The 25,212-nt window shown below is 48.1% G+C and overlaps 1 protein-coding gene across 5 annotated transcripts in view; it reads left to right on the plus strand.

Moving 5' to 3' along the window:
* The window catches only part of AKAP9 (A-kinase anchoring protein 9), a 232,763-nt gene that overhangs the window by 99,848 nt on the left and 107,703 nt on the right, over positions 1-25,212 (plus strand). For all 5 annotated transcript variants that reach the window (XM_066585285.1, XM_066585286.1, XM_066585287.1 and 2 more), the window contains 5 exons: positions 2,265-2,579; positions 7,954-8,178; positions 10,680-10,823; positions 11,221-11,333; positions 20,213-20,421. In XM_066585285.1, the coding sequence (XP_066441382.1) occupies positions 2,265-2,579; positions 7,954-8,178; positions 10,680-10,823; positions 11,221-11,333; positions 20,213-20,421 (1,006 nt within the window). The remainder of the gene's footprint in view (positions 1-2,264; positions 2,580-7,953; positions 8,179-10,679; positions 10,824-11,220; positions 11,334-20,212; positions 20,422-25,212) is intronic.

Below are 25,212 nucleotides of genomic sequence, written 5' to 3' on the forward strand. Positions count from 1 at the left end.
GCCTTGCACAGCTTTGTGGATGAGGTTGAGGTGTTTAAATTTAGTTCTGCGGTGGATGGGCAGCCAATGCAGCGACTGGTATAGTGCAGAGGCGTTTGAATAACGACTGGATAGAAAAATGAGTCTAGCTGCTGCATTTAGTATGGATTGGAGTGGAGTGAGTCTGCTGCGGTGGAGGCCGATGAATAGGGAGTTGCAGTAGTCTAGTCGGGAGTGGATGAGGGCGACCACGAGTTTCTTTAGCTTGTCCATGATGAGGAACAGACATATTTAAGCAATATTCCTGACGTGCATGTGGCATGTTTGGGCCAAAGATTGGATATGGGGGTAAAGGAGAGGTCAGAGTCCAGTGTGACCCCGAGGCAGCGGGCATACTGTCTGGGGGTTGTAATGGTGCCAGACACTGGAATGCAGATGTTGGAGGGAGGTCGGTTGGAAGGCGGAAAGGCGAGAAGGTCTGTTTTAGAGAGGTTAAGTTTGAGAAAAAGGGAGGCCATAATATTGGAGACAGCAGACACACAGTCGGCGATATTTTGGAGGGATGGTTCAGAGATCTCACGAGAGGAGGTGTATAGTTGGGTGTCATCAGCGTAGAGATGGTATTAGAGGCCGAATTTGTGGATGCTTTGTCCAATTGGGGCAGTATAGATAGAGAAAAGAAGGGGACCAATGACCGAGCCCTCGGGTACCCCAACAGCGAGAAGAAGTGGAGAGGAGATGGAGCTAGCAAAAGAGACGAGCGGTCAGAGAGGTAGGAGGAGAACCAGGAGAGAGCAGTGTCCTTTAGACCAATAGAGCGGAGCATACTGAGAAGGAGGTTATGGTCGACAGTGGCAAATGCAGCAGAGAGGTCAAGGAGTATTAGTAGGGAGTAGTCCCCTCTCGACTTTTCCATCATCAGGTCATTTGATACTTTTGTGAGGGCAGTTTCGGTCGAGTTTAGAGAGCGGAAACCAGACTGGAGGGGGTCAAGGAGAGAGTTGTCATAGAGAAAGCGTGTGAGGTGGGAGTAGACCAGGCATTCTAGTAATTTGGAGATGAAGGGGAGGTTTAAGGCGGGTTGGTAGTTGGGGGCATAGATCGGGTCAAGGGTTGTTTTTGTTTTAAGCAGAGGGGATATGATGGAGTGTTTGAATGAGGGGGGGGAAAGTGCCAGAGGTTAGGGAGAGGTTGCAGATTGTGGTGAGGTTAGTAATGGAAGCTGGGGAAAGGGACCAGAGGAGGTGAGAGGGGAGAAGACTGCTAGCGCAGGTGGTGAGGCGAGCAGCGGAAAGCAGCCTGGAGACTTTTTCCTCTGTCGTTGGTTCTAACAGAGAGTGAGTATGCGCTGGATGCAGTGCTGAGGAGACTGAGATCGGGGCTAGCTGTGCAGTTTTTGGAGATTTATTTTTGAAAGTTGTCGATTTTTAATTTTTTTTTCTTTAAAATGGGCAGCTACTTCTCCAGCAATCAGGTCTCGTCTGTCGCAGGGGCCTGTTCTTTGGGGCTGAGGAGGGAATGGAAGGTCTCAAAGAGTCGTTTGGGGTTGTGGGATAGCGAGGAGACAAGGGAGGTGAAATAAACTTGTTTGGCATGGTGAAGAGCTAGGTTATAAGTTTTAAGCATGAATTTGAAGTTGAGGAAGTCTGCAGGTAGCTTTGACTTTCTCCACAGCCGCTCGGCACACCTAGAGCACCACCGGATGAAGTGCGTTTCGGACGTGACCCAAGGTTGCCGTGGTGTGCAGTTGACGGCACGGATCACGAGGGGTGCTGCTTCATTCAGGGCACGGCTGGTGTGGTAGTGTTCGGCTGCCAGGTTAGGGCAGGGGAGGAGAGAGATAGGGGACAGGGAGGATTGAATGGTCTCGGCGAACTGTTGGGTGCGGACGGACTGGAGGTTCCTAGAGGTGCGATAGATAAAAGGGTCATGGGAGATATAGCAAAGTGTTGCCACATAATCGAGGGTCTGGAAATCCATACGCCCCGACGCACACATTTCGCCCTTAGCTTCGTCCAGTATTTTGATAGATCAGACTTTTGCAGACACAATGGTACCTAATTTGTTTTGGAAGTTTTTTGTTTAGATTTTTCTACTATGGATATGGAAAGGGGACAGGGGAGGTTGAGCTGTTAATACTTATTTTTCTTCTACATCTCTATAGTGAGGAGTTCTAAAGGTGGTTGTGGTAGTAAACTTGTATTATTGGATTGGTGCAGGCAAGAGCTGGAGGTTTTACTCGCAGCAACCTACTTATTAGTCTCATTTTTCCTATGTGCTACCAGGTAATTGTGGAGATGACCATTGCATTTGCCCAGCAAACGGAGCTGGCACGATTGGCATCACTGAAGGATGGAGACCTAGCAGAGCAAATGGAATCTCCTGGGGAAAAGAGCGCCATTCCTGTAGAGGAAGATGAACTGCATGCAGAGAAGCGTCAAGACGTGCAGGAGTCTCCGGTCACAGTCAGTGTAGACTTAGCTCTTACACAGTCCTCGGACAAAACTCAACAAACTGAAGATCTGATCTCAGGCCCGCACGATGGAAGCCGACTGGTCGAACCTCTCTCCAGTAGAAAGTCCCCAGTCCTCAAAGAGGAGGTGAGAGCTACAATGTGTGGGATTTTTAGGAAAAATTCAAAATGTATTGCTGAGTGTTTGATTATCAAGACTAGATTAAAGGGGCAGTAACTTTTCAGACAACTTATGTGCATCTAATAGTCTGTGTGGGTCTCATCAATCTTGTAATATACTTTCAACAATGTGGTTGTTTTACTACTTTTAATCAAGTTTAACATTGCTGCCACTAGGGGTCTTCCTTCCAGCTCCTCTGCAATCCACTGCCTGTTGTTGGGTATGGAGCTGCTGTTATTACTGGGATGTTTTCTTAGTTGTGGGGGGGGGGGGGGGGAGGCTATATTCACAGGCTACTCCCTGCACTCACAGGCTGACAAATTTGTTTTCATGGAGTCTGTAATCTCTACAGTCTCTGCTTCTACAGCTTGTGACAGCACTGGTGTGTTTGTGTGTACACATTATATTGGGTTTAGTCATTAGGCCAGAATGCCTCTAAATGCGTGCAGAGCGGCACTTAATATTGAACGCTATCCACTCGCAGGCAATGCGAAGGGTCAGCGGTTCAATACATAGCCTTGAGGGGCTGCGTGTGAAACACAGAGAAATAGAGCATGCTGCGATTTATTTCTCCTGCGTGTTAGACACAGTGTACACTCCCAGTTCCAACACAGGTCTGAATGAAAGAATGAAAGTCCATAGACCTTCCTTGCCTCCATTTACCGTGTGTTACGCACGGGAAATATGCGTTCGTAATAGATGGTGACAATACTCCTGTGTGAATGAGCCCTAAGAAGGATTGGAGATGTTGAATTTCAATGCTGATCCTTTTCTTCCTCGGGAGATAAACTGCCACCGGAGCTGTCTGCCTGTGGCTTACCTCCCTAAACACATGAATATTTGTGCCGACTCTAATGTTCATGTGTATGGGGAAGCTGGCGGACCAACAGATGTTCGTCCTGCAGTTGTTGAAGGTGTATGGGTATCTTTTAATTCCTGTAAGTAGCAATTCATCTAGCAATAATTAATCAGGTCTGCTACTCACTGTATGCTGCACTGAGTTACAGTGACGCGGACTTACACATTAAATAGAAGTAAATTGATAGTTGATGAATCGTTTCACAGACTCAGACATACACATTTTAGTCCATATTGATAAGTAGGGTAGGAATGCGCCACAAGGTTTTCAAAAACTCCACTCTACTGGGGTTCCACAAGTACCCGATCCACGTGTTTAACTAGAGAGCTGCAGGACATTAAAAGGGGTTCCCTGATACAGGGTAACCCTCACAAAGAGATATAGAACACAGTATTGTTAGAAAAAATTGTCACCGCGCTACGTGGTACTTGTATTATGTGTATGAAGAACACTTTGTCTTTAGCGATAAGCGTAAAGGCAAGTTAGTAATATAGGAAAGACACTTACTGGGGAGGAGGGGGGTGTGTAAAAACAGAAGCCCCCTCCTTGAAGTGTAGACTCCAATCACAGACGATGGTACACACCGGTGTACTGGATAAAGTCCAAGGTTTTATTAAACAATCCACCGATTGTGGATAACGTAACAGGCAGGCAACGCTTTTCGGTGTCTAGATGACACCTTTCTCAAGCCATATGATACATAAAAAACATAAAGCATGTACTCACATTTATAATGAAACCGAAAATAGAACTGCTAGATGCATCCGTGGGTAGCGCCATTTTGTGGGCGGGGTTTACTGTGATGATCTATGACGTGGTGGTAGGGGGAAGGGCCAGGGTTAAAACAACTAAAGGAGGGAATAAAAGTTACAATTGGGCAATTATAATCAAAGGTGTGTGGATTGAGGGTCCAGGGACAACTATCAAATTCGTCCATATTGGCTGTCCTTGCAATTCACACTGGCTGTACGGGTTCAATGTTCCCGGGTGAACAAAGAACAAAGATTTTTCTTGAGAATGAAAGAACTTTGTCCGGTAACACTTGCCCTCCCCCCTCTCTCCTCCTTTCCCCTCCCCCCTCTCTCCTCCTTTGCCCTCCCCCTCTCTCCTCCTTTGCCCTCCCCCTCTCTCCTCCTTTGCCCTCCCCCTCTCTCCTCCTTTGCCCTCCCCCTCTCTCCTCCTTTGCCCTCCCCCCTCTCTCCTCCTTTGCCCTCCCCCCTCTCTCCTCCTTTGCCCTCCCCCCTCTCTCCTCCTTTGCCCTCCCCCCTCTCTCCTCCTTTGCCCTCCCCCCTCTCTCCTCCTTTGCCCTCCCCCCTCTCTCCTCCTTTGCCCTCCCCCTCTCTCCTCCTTTGCCCTCCCCCCTCTCTCCTCCTTTGCCCTCCCCCCTCTCTCCTCCTTTGCCCTCCCCCCTCTCTCCTCCTTTGCCCTTCCCCCTCTCTCCTCCTTTGCCCTCTCCCCTCTCTCCTCATTTGCCCTCTCCCATCTCTCCTCCTTTCCCCCCCTCTCTCCTCCTTCCCCCCTCTCTCCTCCTTCCCCCCTCTCTCCTCCTTCCCCCCTCTCTCCTCCTTTCCCCCCCTCTCTCCTCCTTCCCCCCCCTCTCTCCTCCTTTCCCCCCCTCTCTCCTCCTTTGCCCTCCCCCCTCTCTCCTCCTTTGCCCTCCCCCCTCTCTCCTCCTTTGCCCTCCCCCTTCTCTCCTCCTTTGCCCTCTCCCCTCTCTCCTCCTTTGCCCTCTCCCCTCTCTCCTCCTTTGCCCTCTCCCCTCTCTCCTCCGTCCCCCCCTCTCTCCTCCTTCCCCCCTCTCTCCTCCTTTCCCCCCCCCTCTCTCCTCCTTTCCCCCCCCCCCTCTCTCCTCCTTTGCCCTCCCCCCTCTCTTCTCCTTTGCCCTCCCCCCTCTCTTCTCCTTTGCCCTCCCCCCTCTCTCCTCCTTTGCCTCCCCCCTCTCTCCTCCTTTGCCTCCCCCCTCTCTCCTCCTTTGCCCTCCCCCCTCTCTCCTCCTTTGCCCTCCCCCCCTCTCTCCTCCTTTGCCCTCCCCCCCTCTCTCCTCCTTTGCCCTCCCCCCTCTCTCCTCCTTTGCCCTCCCCCCCTCTCTCCTCCTTTGCCCTCCCCCCCTCTCTCCTCCTTTGCCCTCCCCCCTCTCTCCTCCTTTGCCCTCCCCCCTCTCTCCTCCTTTGCCCTCTCCCCTCTCTCCTCCTTTGCCCTCCCCCCTCTCTCCTCCTTTGCCCTCTCCCCTCTCTCCTCCTTTGCCCTCTCCCCTCTCTCCTCCTTTGCCCTCTCCCCTCTCTCCTCCTTTGCCCTCTCCCCTCTCTCCTCCTTTGCCCTCTCCCCTCTCTCCTCCTTCCCCCCCTCTCTCCTCCTTCCCCCCCCTCTCTCCTCCTTTGCCCTCCCCCCTCTCTCCTCCTTTGCCCTCCCCCTCTCTCCTCCTTTGCCCTCCCCCCTCTCTCCTCCTTTGCCCTCCCCCCTCTCCTCCTTTGCCCTCCCCCCTCTCTCCTCCTTTGCCCTCCCCCCTCTCTCCTCCTTTGCCCTCCCCCCTCTCTCCTCCTTTGCCCTCCCCCCTCTCTCCTCCTTTGCCCTCCCCCCTCTCTCCTCCTTTGCCCTCCCCCCTCTCTCCTCCTTTGCCCTCCCCCCTCTCTCCTCCTTTGCCCTCCCCCCCTCTCTCCTCCTTTGCCCTCCCCCCCTCTCTCCTCCTTTGCCCTCCCCCCCCCTCTCTCCTCCTTTGCCCTCCCCCCCCCTCTCTCCTCCTTTGCCCTCCCCCCTCTCTCTCCTCCTTTGCCCTCCCCCCTCTCTCTCCTCCTTTGCCCTCCCCCCTCTCTCTCCTCCTTTGCCCTCCCCCCCCCTCTCTCCTCCTTTGCCCTCCCCCCCCCTCTCTCCTCCTTTGCCCTCCCCCCCTCTCTCCTCCTCTCCCTCTGTTTTAACAATTTAACTAGACCTGTCATAGTGGAAATGATGGCCCTATAGTCCACCTGCAGACAGGCAGAAATTCTCCGGCGGGATTTCCCGCTAAATTTCCACCCTTGGAAGCTGCCATAGGATTGCGTTAGCAAACGCAATCCTATGCAGAAGGCTGCGGTTTCTCCGCGCGAAATCTCACGCGGCAAACAAACCGCAGCATGTTCTATTTCTCTGTGGGGCTCGCAGACCCCGCACAGAAATGTCACTGTCCGGCCGCCACCTCCGGTCTGCACATGTGATGGCTGCCCGGCAAGCCAGCACATCAAACAGCGGGACCCGCTGGCGCGGGTAAGCAAGTGCTGCTTTCTGCAGGCGCTCGGGTCGGGTCCCGCGGCGAGAATCCTCGCAGCCGGATCTGGCCCGCCCGTCTGCAGGCGGCCTTATTGTGATGTATGTCACCATCAGAGCAGATTTGGGACTTTAAAAAAACAAACAAAAATGTTCTTTGGATAATCCTATTCAGTCATGTGACATCAGGTCGTACTACTGGAGCCAGCACCTCCAATATTATTTACACTCTCCACATGGTGCTGTCTATACAGTGTTGGTTATGGCAGGACTCTCAGTAGCCTACTATCTCATGATTGTCGGTACAGCCTCCTTCTTTCATCAAAATACTAACGACCATCTGTCCGTCCGTGAGTGAGTTACATGCTCCGGCCCTTATCACATGATGGGGATGTCATCGAAGGTCCTAAAACGTAAAACCTACAGAGCCTGACAGCAGCCGTGTGCTTACAGTACCTGTGATGTCACAGTGATGTGATCAGTCGCTTGGGCTCTGTGCCCATGAATGAATGAGATGCTCCACCCCTGATCACATGACAGTGATGTAATCACAGTTCCTTCATCCATGTGCAGATTACGGAAGGACTACATCCCCTACAAACCCCCGTGGCCTCAGTTGCTATGGAATATGAATGACCACCTGTCTGTAAATGAGTGACTGTGTGAGTTACATGTGAAGATGCCACCATCATGGGATCAGTCACCTGACTGTGATGTAACCACAGTTCCTTCACTTTATTAAAAATCTGCAGAGCTTCACACCAGCCGTGTGTTTACAGAACCTGTGATGATGTCACCGTCATGTGATCAGTCAACTGGGCTCTGTGTCCATGAGTGAGTGAGATGCTCTGCCCCTGATCACATGACTGTGACATCATCACAGGTTCTTCATCCATATGCAGATTACGGGCGGATTACATCCGTATGTATGTGTGTGATGTGCATGCAGCAGAGCTGCGTGGCGAAAAAGTGCAGCATACGGACCGGAGGTTCTGCCGCTAATGTGAAACTGCCCTAAGACAACCCATTATGAAGGACCGCAGATCAGTGAATTGCTGAGGGTGTCGCTTTGGAAACGTATGAAGTGCAATCTAGACATTTCAATCCATATCTGATGCAATGAATCGTTATTTACAGACCTAGCATCTGACTGGTAAACAAAGAAATAATAGAAAACTGCGGAGAGCCGCGTCGTACGAACGCGATTACGTCGTTTTACATTCTTCCTTTTCTCGCTATTTACAGGACTCTAACCAGATGGTGGCGGAGGGAGCAGAAAACGCTCAGTTCAGGCTTATGTATGAGGAAAAGGTGGAGGACATGAGACAAGAGCTGGTGAGGCAGGAACAGGAATACCAGCAAGCAACGGAGGCCCTGAGACTGGCACATGCGGCACAGCTGGAGAGACAGTTGTACGACCAGGAACAACTCCTGGCAGAGCTGCATCGGCTTAGGGCACAGCTGGCGGAGGTGAGGAACTCCATTGCCGAGCAAAGTCTTAAAGAGGACCCCTTCGCTCCCCTGACATGTCTGTTTTAATAAATTCTACATAAAATGGTAACGCAGGGGCATCGTTTCTTAGAACTCTGCATTGTGCTGTTACTCTGTTATTCCTCCTGCAAATATATGAATAAATTGACAACTGGGTGTTATCAGTTGGGGGGGGTGGCCCTACAGTTTGACAGTGCCCAAGTACTACTGACAGTGCCTGACTGTGTAGGGACACAACCCCTTGACAAGGAGAATGGTACCACCCAGTTGTCAGTTTGCTCATTAATTTCCAGGAAGAATAACAGAGGAACGGCACAACGTTGAATTCTCAGAAAAAATACTCCCGATTGTTATAGCATGAGGAATACAAGAAAAATAAGTGGGACAAATCCTCTTAATAAAAAGAGGTTGTGTCAAAATTGTATCCCCTATTCACATTAACGTCGGAACCCCGATTTATGTCGCAGAAAGGAGAACCACCCGCTGTGACTTACCTAATGTTTGTGGATAATGCCTTATGTCCATAGGGCAAGTGATAAAAATGTAATCGTGGGGTCTCACCACTGAGACCCCTGCCGATCTTGAGATTGGGAATCCCGTGTACCCCTCTTCTGTTATTGTGGTCTCTCTGCACCCACCCACCATGGCGTCAGAATGAACACAGCGGTGGCTGAACATGCACAGCTGGCGCTCCTTTTATTTCAATGGGGCTGATGGAAATAGCCAAGTACAAGGGCTCGACTGTCTGCGGCAGTCTCATTGAACATGAATGGAGCAGCGCGTGCGTCTGCCACTCCATTCCTTCTCCTCCTCACTGCAGTAAGCTCATAGTGGGAGGTTGTTGTGGACATGAGACCCCTGTTCTTGGGATCGGTGGGGGTCTCAGCTCTGGTATCCATGTACTATGGATAGGTGATAAGTGTTTTCTGACACAACAACTTGAAGTAACCTTTTTTGTGTGGGGGAGTTGGGTGAACGATGATGTATATGTGGCTAGTACTGCACACCATGATGCAAGAACTCCCAGTAGTACAGTATGCACCACCTTTTAGGGCTTATTCACACGAACAGATTTGCGCAGTGTATTGCGCACACAGTTCGCAATGAATAAAGCCCATTGAATTCAATGCGTTTGTTCAGATCCACGTATTTTGCGTGCGTATTTCCTTCGCCCAAACAAATACGCGGCACGCTCTATTTTTCTGTGTATTTGTGCAGGAAGGGCCACATATTGAACTAATTACACATATGGCCCATTTCAATAAATTAATGCATGGTTGCGTGCTTATTTGCGCTTGCAAACGGTTGCTATTTGCGTGCACAAAAAGTACAGCAAAGCACGCACATGCGCACGCAAATATGCAATACCAATTGCACAAACGCATGCGTAATTATGCTTACGCCTCTGTGACACCAACCTTAATCCATGAAAAGTCATTAGTCCAGCACCACATTGGCCCTTAAAATGCCAGCTTGGCAGCACTAAGAAGCCACGGGAGAACGGCAGCTTCAAAACCCGCGGGGTGCTTCAGCCGCTGGCATTCCGTTGCGGCTTTCTCTTCCCATAGAGAGGAGTGAGGTCGTAATGAAACAAAAAAAAAGAATTGACATGCTGCAGCTGTCCATTCTGCGACGCATTGCTGTTTCCGCCTGGATTTGCCACGATTGATTGGCCGCTCCGTGTGGATGAGATTTTTACAAAATCTCATCCACATGGCCGGCTAATTCCAGGATTAGGAGCCGTGGGTGGATTTGCCGCACGGAATTTCCATGGCAAATTCGCCCCGCGTGAACCCAGCCTAAAGGATTTTCTGACTTGGAATGAAGATTCTCAGGGACATTTATAAAACGCTTTGCACCAGTTTCTGGCGTAAAAAAGTCGCTGATTTTCTGTAAGTGTGGATTTTTAGAATTCCAAATTTATGTATCATTTATGCCAGTTATGTACACCATGTGCTTACATTTCTGTGGAGGTGCCAAGGTGCACCTAATACCCAGTTTCCCTAAAAATAAGACATACCCTGAAAATAAGACATAGCATGATTTTCCAGAATTTTTGAGGATGCTTGAAATATAAACCCTACTCCAAAATTAAGCCCTGCTAACAGTTAATTTAAAAAGTCAATTTAAATAGTGTCCAGGCAGCTATATGTGTAAAAAAGTTAAACCGTTTTGAACAAAAATTAATATAAGACGCTGTCTTATTTTCAGGGAAACTGGGTATATGAAGAGCTGTGTGCCTTCATTAGGGGAGAACTATACTAAGACCAATATTGGAAATTCTGGGCTTAGTAGATTTCTCCCTCCGTTTTTTTGTTTTTTCTTTAAATGCGGTCCCTTTAATTTCCATTCTGTACCCGGCTCGCAGCCTCCTGCCCATTATCTGTCCTCTCAACGATTAAAGGGAGAAAGAGGGATATTTTTAACTTTGGAGATCTAAAATATTTATCAAGCAAGTGAAATGAGTGTAATTTGTTCAGAACGCATCGACGATGACTGAAATCCAGGCCACGGACAGAGAAAAGATGCTGCTGGAGGAGCTGGCGTCCATGAAGCTGATGTGCGCTGAAGCCACGGGGAGCTGTCGGGCTCGTCCCGTGCAGGAGAGCAGCTCTCAGACGCAGGTACGTCCAGGCACCACGCTCCCGCCTTCCTCAGGACACTGTTTATTCTTCCTTTTAAGTATCAGGTTCTACCTCTGGAGTTCTGATAGCAGCGGGGGTGGAGTCTGTGTGTTTATGTGACAGATCGCCTCCGTCTATGGTTACTGTAGTGTTGTGTGCAGCAATGTACCTGCTATGCTAAATGACACATTGTTTCCTCTCTACTCCACTGACAGCTCCTTTAAGACTTTTAGCTGCTTTTTCTTGTTTTGTAGAAAGTTTACTATGAAAGTTTTTTTCTTAATGAATTGTTTATATGAGCAAATGACAGGCTGCAGAGTTCCGTCTTAATGCCGACACCGGAATGACCGGATTCTTGTCTCTCTTCTCCTACTTACCTTTGAAAAAATTAACTCAGGATGAACGTCTCCCGCAGCCTGAGAGCAAAGAGCAAGCCTGGGAGTATGAGGAAGGAGATGGCGAGGGGAAGGTGGACGAGGAGAGCCGTACGAGTGATACCAGCGATGACAGGTAATGCTGTATGAATGACGCCATGACTGCAAATTACATCGGAGTGTCTCTCCACATCCCCGACCCAAAAAAGGGGGAAATTTAAAAAAAAAAGTTGTGGTTAGTTACATGTTCATAGTCATAGTGGACTTTGGTATATGATTTATACAGTCATGCCGGCAATCTGTTCATGATCTTCACATGCACGTTTCACGGGCCAGGTGATTATCTGTCATCCTTGTCATTGTCACACAAGCGTGATGTATGATGCATTGCTGTGAAAATGTGTTAAAGGGCAAGTGGTCTCGGACCTGCTTGGGTCATTATTTGTGTTCAGAGGGAAATAAAGATTATAGAAGGCATCCTTTATGATCTGTGGTGCCCATCGCAACCAACCAATCACAGCACAGCTTTTATTTTAACAGACCAGTTTGAAAATGAAACTGAGCTCTGATTGGTTGCTATTGGCGAAGGAATGGTTTCTGTAGGGTATGCCCACACATAGCGGATTTTAGTAGAGCTCCACACAAAGATCTGCACAGTGTTTAGGGCTGTGGATTTTCATGGGGATCCTCTTGCATGTTGAAATTTGTACTACTTTGTGCAGATTTTGATGTCTTTTTAATGTGGATCCGCAGCTGATCTCATCGTTTTATATGAAGAGATGCTGCGGGTCTGCGTCAGTATCGGCACCGGAGCGGTGATGTGGATTTTGCTGCTGTTTGTGGTGAAGATTTTCCATTGCAGAAAATCCACACCTTTTCCGCTGTGTGTGAACGTATTCTTAGGCCAGATTCACACGAGCCTCTGTGTATTTGCACACGCATTTGCGCCACATTTTTGCACATTGGGCGTTGGGTACTTGAGTGTTCAGCTGCGTTTTTTTACTGCCCTTTTTGCACTTGCTAATCATGCGCTTTTGCACGTGCAATAGCTGCAGTCCTGTCCATTGAAATGGCTAATTGGCTTCATATGTTGTATTTTGCAGCAAAATACAACATATGCTGTGTATTTTTTATTTTTTTTGCTCCGGAATTGGACACTCACTTGTGAACGAACCCATTGGAATGAATGTGTTCTGTTCACTGTGTATTGCACATGCACATTTTGCAAATGGTTTAGTGACTAAATGGTTTTGAAAATTGACGCCCACATGTCTGGGGTAGACAAGATCTTGCTGCAATCATCGTTACTTTGCCCCTTCCTCTACTGCCCTTGGTCGTTCATAGAAGATGCAATGCACACAGTAGGAGACGCCAAGTGAGACCCTTTTTTTTTGTCATTGGCTTTTCGGATTGCTCATTGATATTTGTTGATGTTTGTTGGTACATCCCCTTTGTTGGTACGTCGATCCTCATTCAGTGGAGGTGTAACTACTGTGACTCCCAGTGAGCACTGGGATGTAGGTGCAGCAACACTGAGAAATTGTTGCAACACGTTGTCTCCTTTTTTTACGCCACACACAAGCGAAGTATAAATAATGCACATAATAATATTCAACTGCAGAGGAAATTACCATGTTGATGTCACAATACAGAGATGATGAGCACAGTGATGTCATACTACAGGGCTACTGAGCACAGTGATGTCACAGTAGAGGGCTACCTGAGCACAGTGATGTCACAGTAGAGGGCTACTGAGCACAGTGATGTCACAGTAGAGGGCTACTGAGCACAGTGATGTCACAGTAGAGAGCTACTGAGCACAGTGATGTCACAGTAGAGGGCTACTGAGCACAGTGATGTCACAGTAGAGGGCTACTGAGCACAGTGATGTCACAGTAGAGGGCTACTGAGCACAGTGATGTCACAGTAGAGGGCTACTGAGCACAGTGATGTCACAGTAGAGGGCTACTGAGCACAGTGATGTCACAGTAGAGGGCTACTGAGCACAGTGATGTCACAGTAGAGGGCTACTGAGCACAGTGATGTCACAGTAGAGGGCTACTGAGCACAGTGATGTCACAGTAGAGAGCTACTGAGCACAGTGATGTCACAGTAGAGGGCTACTGAGCACAGTGATGTCACAGTAGAGGGCTACTGAGCACAGTGATGTCACAGTAGAGGGCTACTGAGCACAGTGATGTCACAGTAGAGGGCTACTGAGCACAGGGATGTCACAGTAGAGGGCTACTGAGCACAGTGATGTCACAGTAGAGGGCTACTGAGCACAGTGATGTCACAGTAGAGGGCTACTGAGCACAGTGATGTCACAGTAGAGGGCTACTGAGCACAGTGATGTCACAGTAGAGGGCTACTGAGCACAGTGAGGTCACAGTAGAGGGCTACTGAGCACAGGGATGTCACAGTAGAGGGCTACTGAGCACAGGGATGTCACAGTAGAGGGCTACTGAGCACAGGGATGTCACAGTAGAGGGCTACTGAGCACAGGGATGTCACAGTAGAGGGCTACTGAGCACAGGGATGTCACAGTAGAGGGCTACTGAGCACAGGGATGTCACAGTAGAGGGCTACTGAGCACAGTGATGTCACAGTAGAGGGCTACTTGAGCACAGTGATGTCACAGTAGAGGGCTACTGAGCACAGTGATGCCACAGTAGAGGGCTACTTGAGCACAGTGATGCCACAGTAGAGGGCTACTTGAGCACAGTGATGCCACAGTAGAGGGCTACTTGAGCACAGTGAGGTCACAGTAGAGGGCTACTTGAGCACAGTGAGGTCACAGTAGAGGGCTACTTGAGCACAGTGAGGTCACAGTAGAGGGCTACTTGAGCACAGTGAGGTCACAGTAGAGGGCTACTTGAGCACAGTGAGGTCACAGTAGAGGGCTACTTGAGCACAGTGAGGTCACAGTAGAGGGCTACTTGAGCACAGTGAGGTCACAGTAGAGGGCTACTTGAGCACAGTGAGGTCACAGTAGAGGGCTACTTGAGCACAGTGAGGTCACAGTAGAGGGCTACTTGAGCACAGTGAGGTCACAGTAGAGGGCTACTTGAGCACAGTGAGGTCACAGTAGAGGGCTACTTGAGCACAGTGAGGTCACAGTAGAGGGCTGCTTGAGCACAGTGATGTCACAGTACAGGGCTACTGAGCACAGTGAGGTCACAGTACAGGGCTACTTGAGCACAGTGATGTCACAGTAGAGGGCTACTTGAGCACAGTGATGTCACAGTAGAGGGCTACTTGAGCACAGTGATGTCACAGTAGAGGGCTACTTGAGCACAGTGATGTCACAGTAGAGGGCTACTTGAGCACAGTGATGTCACAGTACAGGGCTACTTGAGCACAGTGATGTCACAGTACAGGGCTACTTGAGCACAGTGATGTCACAGTACAGGGCTACGTGAGCACAGTGAGGTCACAGTAGAGGGCTACTTGAGCACAGTGAGGTCACAGTAGAGGGCTACCTGAGCACAGTGAGGTCACAGTAGAGGGCTACCTGAGCACAGTGATGTCACAGTAGAGGGCTATCTGAGCACAGTGATGTCACAATACAACTAGATTCTGCTATGTGTCCATTGGATCCCCTCAGCACTGTAGGGTTGTGTTCGCACAATCACCCATGGAGGCTGGTGGGGGTTGAGGAGTTTCTTGGTCAGCTGTGATTGACAGTCGCTATCCTGCAACAACAGCCTGAATGGTTGAAAACTCTGATCCCAATGTTTAACGTATCTCTGGGACAAAGAAACCCCCCCTTCCTTATGATGCCACATTGCTTGTTGTTTCGGAAAGAGTCTCCACAGCAAGGCTGGCAATTTTTAGAGACAACCGTAGGCCTTATCAATGCTCCCAGGATTGTCCTGCGTGAATTTTTGTTGGATCATATCCAATGCGTTACCAAAAATGTCAATTTAAAAGTAAAATCTTTCCCGGGAGGAGGGGCAAAATAAAAAATGTAGTAAAATAACTTGTCAAATACTGGAAAACCCAAACAATTTTATTTTCATAAAATCTGTTTATAAAGGATATAAAATGTATAAATAATATATATAGTAGATATTTGCTTATATTAATAGAAAATGTAATTTAGGGGTTTTAGAGAATGGTGTAAGATGATGGGAAAAACCCCTTCTTCTGGTCTTACCTGCTCTGTTGGTTAGAATAGCTGGCACCGTGTAGATGGTGCAGTGGTGGTGCTGGGACTTACTTCAACAAGCAAAGACAAGTTGGGCAGTAAGTTTGTTGTGTAGGCTAACATCCTTCCATGAAGGAACACATTATTTTTAGTTTTAAAGCCCCATTAATTCCAGGGCGCCGTGTGAGAACAGGGTTTAACTACATCACTTATAAGGAAAGGAACAATAAAAGTGAAGTAAATGACTTACAAACTGGTACAGAGGGAGAGAGGACGCTACCGGAGAGGATTCACCATCTACAAGGGAGTGGGAGGAGACAGTAGGTGGGGCAGAAGGTGCTACTCTTGTGGTAGGTGCCGAGTTACGGTAGGTTGTAGGGTTCTCTGAAGAGGAGAGTTTCCAGGTTCTTTTTGAAGTTTTCCAAGGTGGTAGAGAGTCTGATGTTTTGGGTCAGCAGGTTCCAAATTATAGGTTACCCATGGGCGAAGTTTTGGAGACCATTATGTGAGGAGGTCTTTAGGAGGACCAGAGGTTACAGAGGTATCTGGTTATTAGGTCAAAGTTGTATGAAGGGGAAAGGTTGTGGACAGACTTGTATGTCATTGCTAATATATTGAATTTGGTTCTCTGGCTGATTGGCAGAGGGGAGAGGCAGGGGAGTAAGAGGGTGCGGTGGAGTAGCCAGACAGCCGACTTGAGGATGGATTTGGAGAGGTAGGGTGCAAGAGCGTTGGATGGGACACTGCAGAGAAAAATGTTGCAGTAATCTAGGCAGGAGATGATGAGGGCATGTACTACCCTTTTTGTTAACTTTTCGGTTGATTAAAGATCCTATCCCTCACCGGTGTTCACCCTTGGTTGTAGTGAGCCATCAATGACACTAGGGACATGTGACATCTGTAGCCAATCATGGCTCACTTCAGCCAGTGGTTAGCTGTAGGTTCAAGGGTGCTTTTACCTTGGACAACTTGGCAGTTGCAGGTGCCCAACAGGTTGTCCCAGCAATAATTCTTCTTGTGCTTTTACACGGGAACAAGCATCGCTCAGTGAATGAAGGCGGAGCGGATCTGGAGATCTTCCCTGACCACTCGCCTTCATTCACAAAAGAAGAGCTTAGGACAGCACCCCAAGAATGTGTATACCCGTATTATATGTGGGTGTGTTATAGTGTGGTAAACACAAGAGGCTAGGACTTACCTGGTGTGAACCGCCCATCAGAGAAGACCGGCCGCCACACAGCTAGTCCCAGTTCATCTTCAGTGTACTGTGGCACTTGTCCACTTCACCAGCTAATCCCTGTAGGACTCTGCACAGGCAGGGAGAACTTCAGTAGAAAAGTCCAGAGAGCGCCGGTACTTCGGTTGTAAATAGCAAGGAAAACCATTATTAAAAAAAATGGGTGGTAGCAGAAAGGCAAGAAAGACCCTTACTTGAGTGAGGGGTTCGTGGGGGACAGTGAACCTCCTCAGATGGCCATGTTTGCCTTGATAACCTTGATAACCATCACACAGTGGTCCAAGTGAGTAACTCCAGTGTATGCCATGACGCGGGACAGAAGTGCAGCGCGTTTCGGAGGACGTATGAGAAAGTTAGCCTCCTTTTTAAAGCACAATTCATGAGACGTATTACCAATAGGCTAGAAGTGTGTGCATATGTTCGCGCCCGCGACTGGAATGGCGTGCATATGTTCGCGCGAAGCCCACGTGGTTGAAAGAACACGGCCACCGAGAGCGTTTGTACGCACGTCGCAAACCGGAAGTAATAGGTCGCTGTGTGTCCGCAAATCTATGGGCATGCTCTATCCTGTACACAGAATTTAAGTTCCTTACAGGGACTTCAAAAAAAATTAAGAATAAATAAAGTACATGTAAAAAAAATTTCTCATACGGCTATGTTGATGCAAAAATGTAAAGAATTTTTTTTTTATTTTTTAAAAAGTGGAGATGAAAATAAAAAAAAAATTGTTGCATCCTGAAGTACCAGACTAGCCCATGTCCTTAAAGGGAATCTGACACCAGGTTGCTGCTGCTCTAGGGTCCGTCTTAAGTAGGGAAAGACACCTTGATTTTAATGGTGTGTCACATGTTAGTTTTCTTGCAGTAGTTTCCATATCCTCACGCTTTATTAGGCGCAGTGTAAGCTGAGCGCAGAATTCTCGTATTCATGAGTGGCCTGCTCCCTCCTGCCCTCCCACAGCTGATTGACAGTTTTCCCCCTATACTGTGCATCAGATGAGACCTATCATTCAGCAGAGAGACCAATGAACATGAATATTGATGTAGGACCGGATTACACAAGGATTGTTTGCAGTCTGTAGCCATGGAGACATATACCTATACTTTGGCGCTGTAGACACAAACTGATAGGACATTTTTAAGCAAGACTATTTGCAAAGTCTTCATTTTAGATGCATTGGACCAATAAAAATGTGGGTCTTGGCTAGCTCTTCCTGTCAGTGCTTTGGGCTGTATACCTCTCCATATACTGTGAGTGGCGTACAGCGCGTGGCTGCCCAGCCCACACCAGTGTCTTCCATTTCCCATAAAGGCTCTTTATTCTGCTAATAGTAATGGTGCTACTTATTAAATTCAATATTAATGTAGGGAAAGTTGATTTCCTGCAGAGTATTTGTGAGTCCCGCATTCAGACCGGTTATCTCTGGCAGCAGCTGCTTCTGCAGGCTCGGAGGCTTTACATGGGATCATGTGGGTAAATGTCACATCAATCATCAACCTCGTTTTCTGTCCACGTGGCCCAGAACCTTCATTGTATTGTCTGTGTTCGTCAAGCTTCCCACACCCAATCGCATCTAATCACATGGAAGTGCTTCTCCGTCTCTGGATGACCCATCCTGGCCATTTATAACGTGGACAGCCCATTGATTTCAACAGGGACAATGTGATGCTTCATTTTAACTTCTTTGCATCTCGGCTTTTACTAAACCTGATCAGTGTAAGATAATATGTTAGGCTGAATGAAGACAATGCCCATCTAGTTCAGTCTGTTTTCACCCCCCTTCCTTGTTGATCCAGAGGAAGGCAAAAAAAACCAATGAGGCAAAGCCAGAATAATGGCAGTCAGAATAATCCCTGGATCAACGTTTGAAAAGTTCCTACCTGTCAGTCGGAAGATACCCGGGTCATCAGCCCTTCTAGTTATTTAATGTCTTTATCCCGTAATATCATAGCACTCTAGAAAGACATCTAATCCCCTCTTAAACTTCTCAATGAATTTTGCCATCACCACGTCCTCAGGCAGAGAGTTCCACAATCTCACTGCTCTTACAGTAAAGAACCCCCTTCTATGTTGGCGATGAAACCTGCTTTCCTCTAGACGTAGTGGATGCCCTCTTGTTACCGTCGTGGTCCTGGATATGAACAGATCATGGGAGAGATCCTTGTATTGTCCCCTCATGTATTTGTACATAGTTATTTGGTCGCCCCTCGCTCGCCTTTTTTCCAGGGTGAATAATCCCTGAGTTGATGGCTTTTGGGTAAGAAGTAAAAAGCATAAGAGATGGTGGATTTTTCTGCCACCACTCCTCAGTATCGCTGGTGGTCTAAATCCTGCCACCCCTGCCAATCATCCGAAAGTGCCAAAGAACTGCAGTGGTTACCCAGAGATGGCGCCATACACGCAGTCGTGGTTGTGTCTATTACGGCAACTTGGTTGTACTTAATTGAATAGGACTGAGCTGCAATATCGGGCACAGTCACAACCATATGCTTGGTGCTGTGCTTTGTAAAGAATGAAGACCCATTAAACATCTTTCTAGTCTATGGAAGTTAGGGAAACTGTTAAAAGTGTTGTCTGGGACTTTTGGGATTTTTCTTTACTATTGAGGATTCATCCTCAGAATAGGTCATCAGTAGATGATAGGTGGGATCTGCCAAGCGGGATTCTCAGCACCTACTGATACAGACAGTGCAGGAAGCAGATCACAATGTCCCTAGTATAGGTGCCCAGGTTGGCATCGCAAGCGCAGTTCTCATTAACTTTAGTTCACCAAATTCAATAGAAGCTGCCCTTGGAGTACCAACCCAGGCCACTGCAATAGGAACAGCATGATCTGCTTCCTGAGCTGCCTGTACTGACAAACATACCAGGAATCAGCTGATGGGTGAGGATCCTGAGTGGCAGATCCTCGCCAATCATCTATTGATGACCTCTTCTGAGGGGATGGGTCATCAATAGAAAAAAAAAGTCCCAGATGGCCTCTTTTAGCCAGCGTATCACAAATGTCGGTGATCAGAATACACTTGTGTTTCGCTTTAATTCCTGTTGCATTGAACACTTGCATAAAACACCTTGTCTAAAATAAGTATTTTCTCCTAGACACTCTTTTTCAGTAAGCTATCCCTTGCACTTTGCAGCTACTGGCTGAAAAAGTTTTACTCTCTTCCAATAGCTCCAAAATGCTGTGCTGCTATATTTCATAGTCTATTTCTGGAGAAGTCAGAGCTAGAGAACACAAAATCCCCTTTATAGCTACTTAAAGGATAAAATTATGTCTGCCTGCGGCCACCACTAGGGGGAGCTTTGGAACATACTGCATATGATTTGGTAGTTGAACTCTATTATAGATCTGTATGCAGTAACTTTCTAAGCTCCCCCTAGTGGTGGCTGTAGGCTGACAGATTTTTATTGTTGACTTTTAAGTGTTTCATGCCATGCCTCTTGATTCTATCCTGTGATAACCTATTCTAGTACGTTGTATATATTTCAGCCTAGATGCATAGTAGCGGGTAAGCGCAAAAACAGTCCTTGATTTCCAACAGATATAGATTGAAACCGAGGACTGATTTTTTTTTTTTTGTTCACCATGTATAATATAAAGCTTTCAGCTAATATCTTTTCTTTATAGGAAAAGCCTGAAAAGAACAAACAAGCACCTACTGAAAATCCTTCTGGAGGTTGTGAAGACGACGGGTGCAGTCGAGGAGACTATAGGGCGACATGTCGTTGGCCTGCTGGACAAATCTGGAAGACGTCAATCTACTTCTAAAGTTCGTGCCTGGAACACAGAGTCAGAAGCCCTCGAAGCTGTGACTCCTGCTGCCATCACTGTGACTGGTAGGTTTAGCACATATCGCAGTTACATATAGGCGTTCAATCAGAAAATGACGCAGAGGACAATGTAAACCTTAATATTAGTACATCTAGGGACATTTGTAGAATTGTAGTGCGATTTTATTCCCCCCCCCAATAAACGTTCTGTAGTTTCCTGTAGCAGAGTTGGTTCTGCTTGTGGAGATCCTGCTGGTGCATGTGGTTTTACAGGCAATGCTTCCTGGGAATAGTATGCAAATTAGCACTCCTCCAGAAAGAAGAAAACTGTTGCTTTAGTGCCACCTGTTGGTAGCAAAATGCTGAACTCCTGAGAGAAGCGAGAGTTGTCAAACTCCTTTTTTGGGGGGTATAAATGTGTATTTGCTACTGTAAATGTAATACGCTGGGTGCTTCCTTTTACATGGATGCTCTATCCATCAGATTTGCCACTCTGCCATCTTCAGCCCAGTCAGGTGACCACGGAATGTTGTTCCCCACTCTTGGGAAGGGGGGTGGGTTAAATGGGCAGCTTCCTATTGCTAAGCTCTTCACTTCGTATTCACACTATAGTGTGAAGTGTCTCCCAATTGCATAGTATATGTGCCAATGTCTAAAGGAGGAGAGGGGGGTAATAGCTGGTCACATGATGCTGTGACAGGCGGACCACTTGGGGCATGTTCTTACGTTGAAGTAGACTAGAGGTGGTCATTGCCATTAATTACCAATGAGATGTGGACAATGACACGTTCACGTGATCTGCTGGCAATGGCAAACCTGCGCATCTGACGGCTGTAAGGGGTACACGGAATAGGCCATAATTACCTTTGAGTGTACATATAGAGCATTACTTATTCACAGAGGCGGGGACGTAGGACATATACATTGCTGCATCACAGAGAAAATGCCACACCGTGAAGATTTTGTCGCGGCATCATGCACTTTTCAGGGTACGTTTAAACAAGCAAGTTATGCAAATTGAAGCAGTTTTGTGCCAATGGCATGATCTGTGATAAAGGGTGAAAACCAGTATATGAGTGTAACTTTCGAGATGTCATCACACCCATGGAAACTGCTTTGCATTGTTGCTTTTTGGGTCTGGGTAAAGAATAGAAGAATGAAGATGCCTTTAAGACATCGTTGAGAGCCATGTCATCAAACGGTCAAGTTTAATGAAGGTTTCATCGTAGGGCTACGTCCAGCCGGTTGGTCTTTGTGTTGTATCGTGGCAGAAACTCAGTAGGATGCCACAACGGTGGGTTGAATTTGGAGATGGTAGTCAACAGAACGAAATGTGCATCGTTGTAGTGGGACCAGAGCTTTAAGACGAACGCCAGAATGCACTGGTAGACGCATCAAGCTACATGCAGCGGTACAAACAATGTACTCAGATTCTGTCTAGGCATTCATGGTCCCCGAGCAAGGGCCTGGAGGCAACTTGACAATCGGGCTGGACCTTCCTCCATTGTGGAACGCCACAGACTTTGTGTGGAGTCATGGTTCAGGGTGCCATCAGCATCAACGGACAGTCACTTCTAGTACACGTCAGGGGTACATTGATGCACGCCGCTATGCTGATGATATGATGCAGCCCGTCACACCGGCGTATCTTCAGGGGTTGCCCAGCGCCATTTTCCAGCAGGCTAACTCATCGCCCCACGCAGCGAACACCAGCCGCCATGCTTTGCAAAGTCTCCAGGTGACTCCTTGGCCAGCAGGATCCCCGGATCTCTCTGCAATCAAGGAATCTATGGGACATGATTGGACATGGAGGAAACGTCCTCCCACTGCCTCGTAACGGAGATGAACTGTAGACTACGGTCAATACCACATGGCCAACACTCCCCGAGGACAGTACTCCAGCACTCACTGAATCAATGCCACGTCGCATTAGCAACTATCGCCCACCATGGTGGCCCCATTACTTACTGGTCATCTTGTTTGTTGGACCACAGGAGACGTGACTGGAATATACTCATGAAGGCGGTGTTATTTCTGAGCGTGTCTGGACCTGCCTCTGGAGTTATGGCGACATTACAGCGTCAGGGATATCGCCCAGCAGCAATGTGATTGGATTTTTGGCAATGTTCTTGAATTCTTCTTGGCCGGTATACAGGGGGTTGCATTGTGGCACGGACTGCATGCAATATGTTTGTGTAAGACCGTTTCAACACCTAAAGCTTATTCCATGTATAGTGAACAGTTATGCCATTACTTTTTGTATCCGTTCTTGATGTGTAATGTATCTGCTTGCTTTCATTTAGTGGCATTACTCCAGTCTGTGCCGGTCATGTGATCACAAAGGTGCGCCGTTCATGACGAGACGCCGCTCCGATATCGGTACTGGAAGGGCGCTCAGCAAGTCTGCTCTGCAAAGCACTAATGCAGAAACGCTGATTGCAGCCGGGAGCCGTACGCATCACTTCAAACTGTATGAGGAGCTCAGTCGTTGCTTGCAATCACTGGCGCTCTGCTCTGTCTATGTACTTGCATCCGTACCGGTGCTGGGTAATGGCTCCCTGATTGTAATTGGTTCTGCACCTGACCAGGACAGATTAGCTAAACAGTGATGGCTCCTATTGACGAACAAAGATCTTAAAGGGGTTTTCCAGGGAGCTGAAATCCTTACCCAGACCTGCATTGGCAGACCCTCCACCTCTATCCAGTTCTGACACCAGGTCACATGGTATGGACTCGCTCTATGCCCATCACGTCATAGCAAGGGGCTGCTCTTCCACCCACCTTAATAAATAAGACAGCCCCATTCTCTATGACGGCTGATACAGAAAGAAGGACGTGGCTAGCTTTATTATTAACCCTTTCCAATCCACTGTCTGACGTCTTCAGACATTCTGATTGAAGGCTGTACAGCTCCGATGTCGGAAGACATCCGGCAGGGTAGCCTTGCTGTATATTAGTGGGCGCTCTGTTGTCGGGGGCCTCTCCAGCATGTCCCATACCACAGTACTGGCTCTAGCCAGCAGATGGCACCATTGTATAATGGCAGAAAGAGAAAACCCCCTAGGAAACCTTGAATCCAAAATTGGATTGCTAAGGGTTAAAATACTTAATAACAGCCTGCCCCCTGCAATGAGGTGATGGGCACAGAGCAAGTCCATACCATGTGACTCAATGTTGGGTAGGAAATGGAGGTCCTCTTACTCCAGGTCTCGGTAAGTATTTTGACTCTCTGGGCAACGTCTTTAACTGCTACGAAGAACTAATACACAGATGGCATACCTTCATTATACAGAGAATATACCTTAGGGCAGCTTCACACCAGCGTAATTCACAGCGTGCCGCTGGGCATGCAGTTAGTGCGCAATCACATTGGCATAATACTTGCCAAGATAGAACATGCTGCGATCTTTCTTGCACGTGTATTTTGTGCATTATGGGTCAGCGGCAACATGGGAGCTTATGGTGGATTGGTACAGCATATTACGCATGTGTAATATGATGTCACCACACACTTGTGTGAAGGAGCAATTGGGCTGCTATTACACACAGTGTCTATTTACTGCAAAACACAGGCGAAGCAACGATGACTGCAGTCAACACCTGTACTTATCAGTTCAATCACCATGACAAGTGTCGGTGCCGGCCACAGTTGGGTTTTACAGGGAGAGAGCGTTAATACCCATTTACACGGGAAGACTGTCGGGTAAATGATGCCCGACACTCGTCCCCGCATGTACTTGCTCCCATGCTGTTGCATAAGAGCCAGTATTGCTGGCTCACAGCGGGGAGGCTGGAGGAGATTTCTCTCCTCTCTTTCCCACCCCTCTCCATTCGTTAACGCAGCGGACGTTCAGTCCTGAACCGCTGCTGTTTACACTGAACGATCAGCTCCTTGTCCATCGTTTATGCAGCATAAAATCCTGAGCGATGATCGTTTAATATAAACAGCCACTGTGTTAAATGAATGGAATGGAAGGGGAGGGGAGCGAGGAGTGAAATCTCCTCCAGCCATCCCAACCCCCTGCTGGCCACTCTGTCAGAGAGCCAGCAATACTTGCTCCTGTGTGACAGCACAGGAGCGAGTACATGTGGTAACGAGTGTTGGGCATTGTTTGCCTGACAGTCATCCCGTGTAAATGGGTCTTTAGGCTGCTGTTAAACAAGCCGCCAGCAGCTGCCACTAGCGCTCCTTTTTTTCCAACAATTGCTGGGCTGAACCTGCCAGCATATGTGCAGCCTAACAATTATCTCTGCAGCATTAGGGCTCCTGCACACTGGCGAAGGTGTTATCGGGCCGTGATTCACAAGAGAACAGCCTCACTTCCATGCGGGGGTTCTCTTCATCCCCGCTGCAGCTGTCACAGCCATGTCAGGGGATCGTGATATTCTCCCATTGTTTGCAATGGGGCCGGTGCTGCTGCTTCAGCCGACCCCATTGAAAACCTATAGAGACGCCTAGATGTGACAGCCTCACATCCCTGCGGAGCTGAAAGAATCCCCTGCTGCAGCTGTCATGGCCATGGTAGGAGATCGCAATCTTCTTCCATTGCTTTCAAAGGGGGCGGGGCTGCTGCCGCCGGGGCCATTGGAAACAATGGGCAATATCGCAAAAAGAAAGGAGTAGGCAATTTCGAATTTCCCTGAAAGACTATAAACTGCAGTCTACAACCGCCTGTAGTCGGAGTGCGGTGCATCCATAAGACTGCTGTATTTGTAACTACTGGAAAAGTGTGGGTATTTGGACCGTTCCCACAGCCTGCATCTTGTTTTACTATTTCTGGTAACCATATTTTATTGGGGAACTATGTTTATAGTATTTTTATGGCCAACATTCTGTCCTGAACTCCAAATCCCCAG

Source organism: Eleutherodactylus coqui, chromosome 12 (genome assembly GCF_035609145.1).
Source record: "Eleutherodactylus coqui strain aEleCoq1 chromosome 12, aEleCoq1.hap1, whole genome shotgun sequence".
Taxonomy (NCBI): Eukaryota; Metazoa; Chordata; class Amphibia; order Anura; family Eleutherodactylidae; genus Eleutherodactylus; species Eleutherodactylus coqui.